At 58.5% G+C, this 1,112-nt stretch overlaps 1 protein-coding gene across 1 annotated transcript in view; it reads right to left on the bottom strand.

Annotated features, from left to right (window-relative positions):
* Positions 1-575, bottom strand: part of MAA_10566 (LicD-like protein) — a gene marked incomplete at both ends in the record, with an annotated part of 1,087 nt that extends 512 nt beyond the window's left edge. Inside the window, one exon of the mRNA XM_007828564.1 lies at positions 12-575. Coding sequence (XP_007826755.1) covers positions 12-575 — 564 coding nt within the window. The remainder of the gene's footprint in view (positions 1-11) is intronic.
* Positions 576-1,112: the final 537 nt, after the last annotated feature.

Genomic DNA, 1,112 nt, shown 5'->3' with positions numbered 1-1,112 from the left:
CCATCACCCACGCCGGCCTCGCCGTAGTAGGGGTTGATGTCGAGCAGGTACGACTTGGAGACGAGCTGGCCGTCGGCGTGGCGCATCTCGTACCGGAACTCGGTGAAGTTGAGCTCCGGGGCGATGCTATCCAGCGTCTCGAAGGAGAGCTGCACGTCAATGTCGGAATCCCAGGGCATGATGCGGCCTCCCCACCACCAGCCCATGAGCGTGCCGTGGGCCAGCCACGTCTCGATCTCGTAGTGGTTCGTGACGTTGAGGTAGCTCCGGATGAGGTCCTCCAGGACGGTGCGCCGCTCGTCGGCCGCCAGTTCCTTCTGGAAGTACCGCGTGTCGTAGTGCATGAGCTCGTAGCTGCCTCCTGGTTCCGTGTAGTACTTGGTAGAGCCGGAGCCGAGGTTTTTGTGCGCGTTTCTCTCGATGCCCTCTGCCGGTATGGGGGTTGGTATGGGGAATGACTCCGTGACCTCGACGAACACGGGGCTCTGGAATAAGATGTAGCCCGAGGTCAGCACCATGACGACGCATGCCGCCGAGCACAGGCGCAGCGCCAGGAGCACACGGCTGGACCCCATTTTCAGCAATGGATGGTAGTTGTGCTTGGTGTGCTACAGCGTTGGACAATTCTTCATTGTATGCGTTGCGTTGTTTTGATCAGGCGAGGTGTAGAAATCGGCTTATGAGGGAGTATATAGATGCGCAGGCTCAAGTATGGGGTAGATGCTGGACATGCGAGATGGGCCGTGGCCTTGGAGACGTTTCTGCCCTCGTATCTTGTTCCTGAAGTTGCTCCTTTTACAAAACATGGTCTGGTGGTGTAACCAAGGGAATCAGACGCTTTTGACCATATGGCTCACTTTTGGGACGCGCAAGCACACTGCGAATGGCTTGCCCAGCCGACACCCGAGCACTGGTAACAAAAGGGATGGGGTCAGGCTCCAAACAAGATCGCAGGCTATGGTTACCCTCGGGGGTGTCCTGGACGGCGTGGGCATGGAGGCGTGGTCGCGTGCTCATCCGATGCGGCGTTTCAGGGGAGTTGGCAATCCACCGCGACGAGGCGATAGCGTTCTTTTTTGGCTATTCAGTTCACTTCTTGGCGAGCCCCGGGG

Source organism: Metarhizium robertsii (assembly GCF_000187425.2).
Source record: "Metarhizium robertsii ARSEF 23 chromosome Unknown MAA_Scf_78, whole genome shotgun sequence".
Taxonomy (NCBI): Eukaryota; Fungi; Ascomycota; class Sordariomycetes; order Hypocreales; family Clavicipitaceae; genus Metarhizium; species Metarhizium robertsii.
Note: the sequence above shows the minus strand (reverse complement) of the source record. Positions and strands in the feature narration are given on the sequence as shown.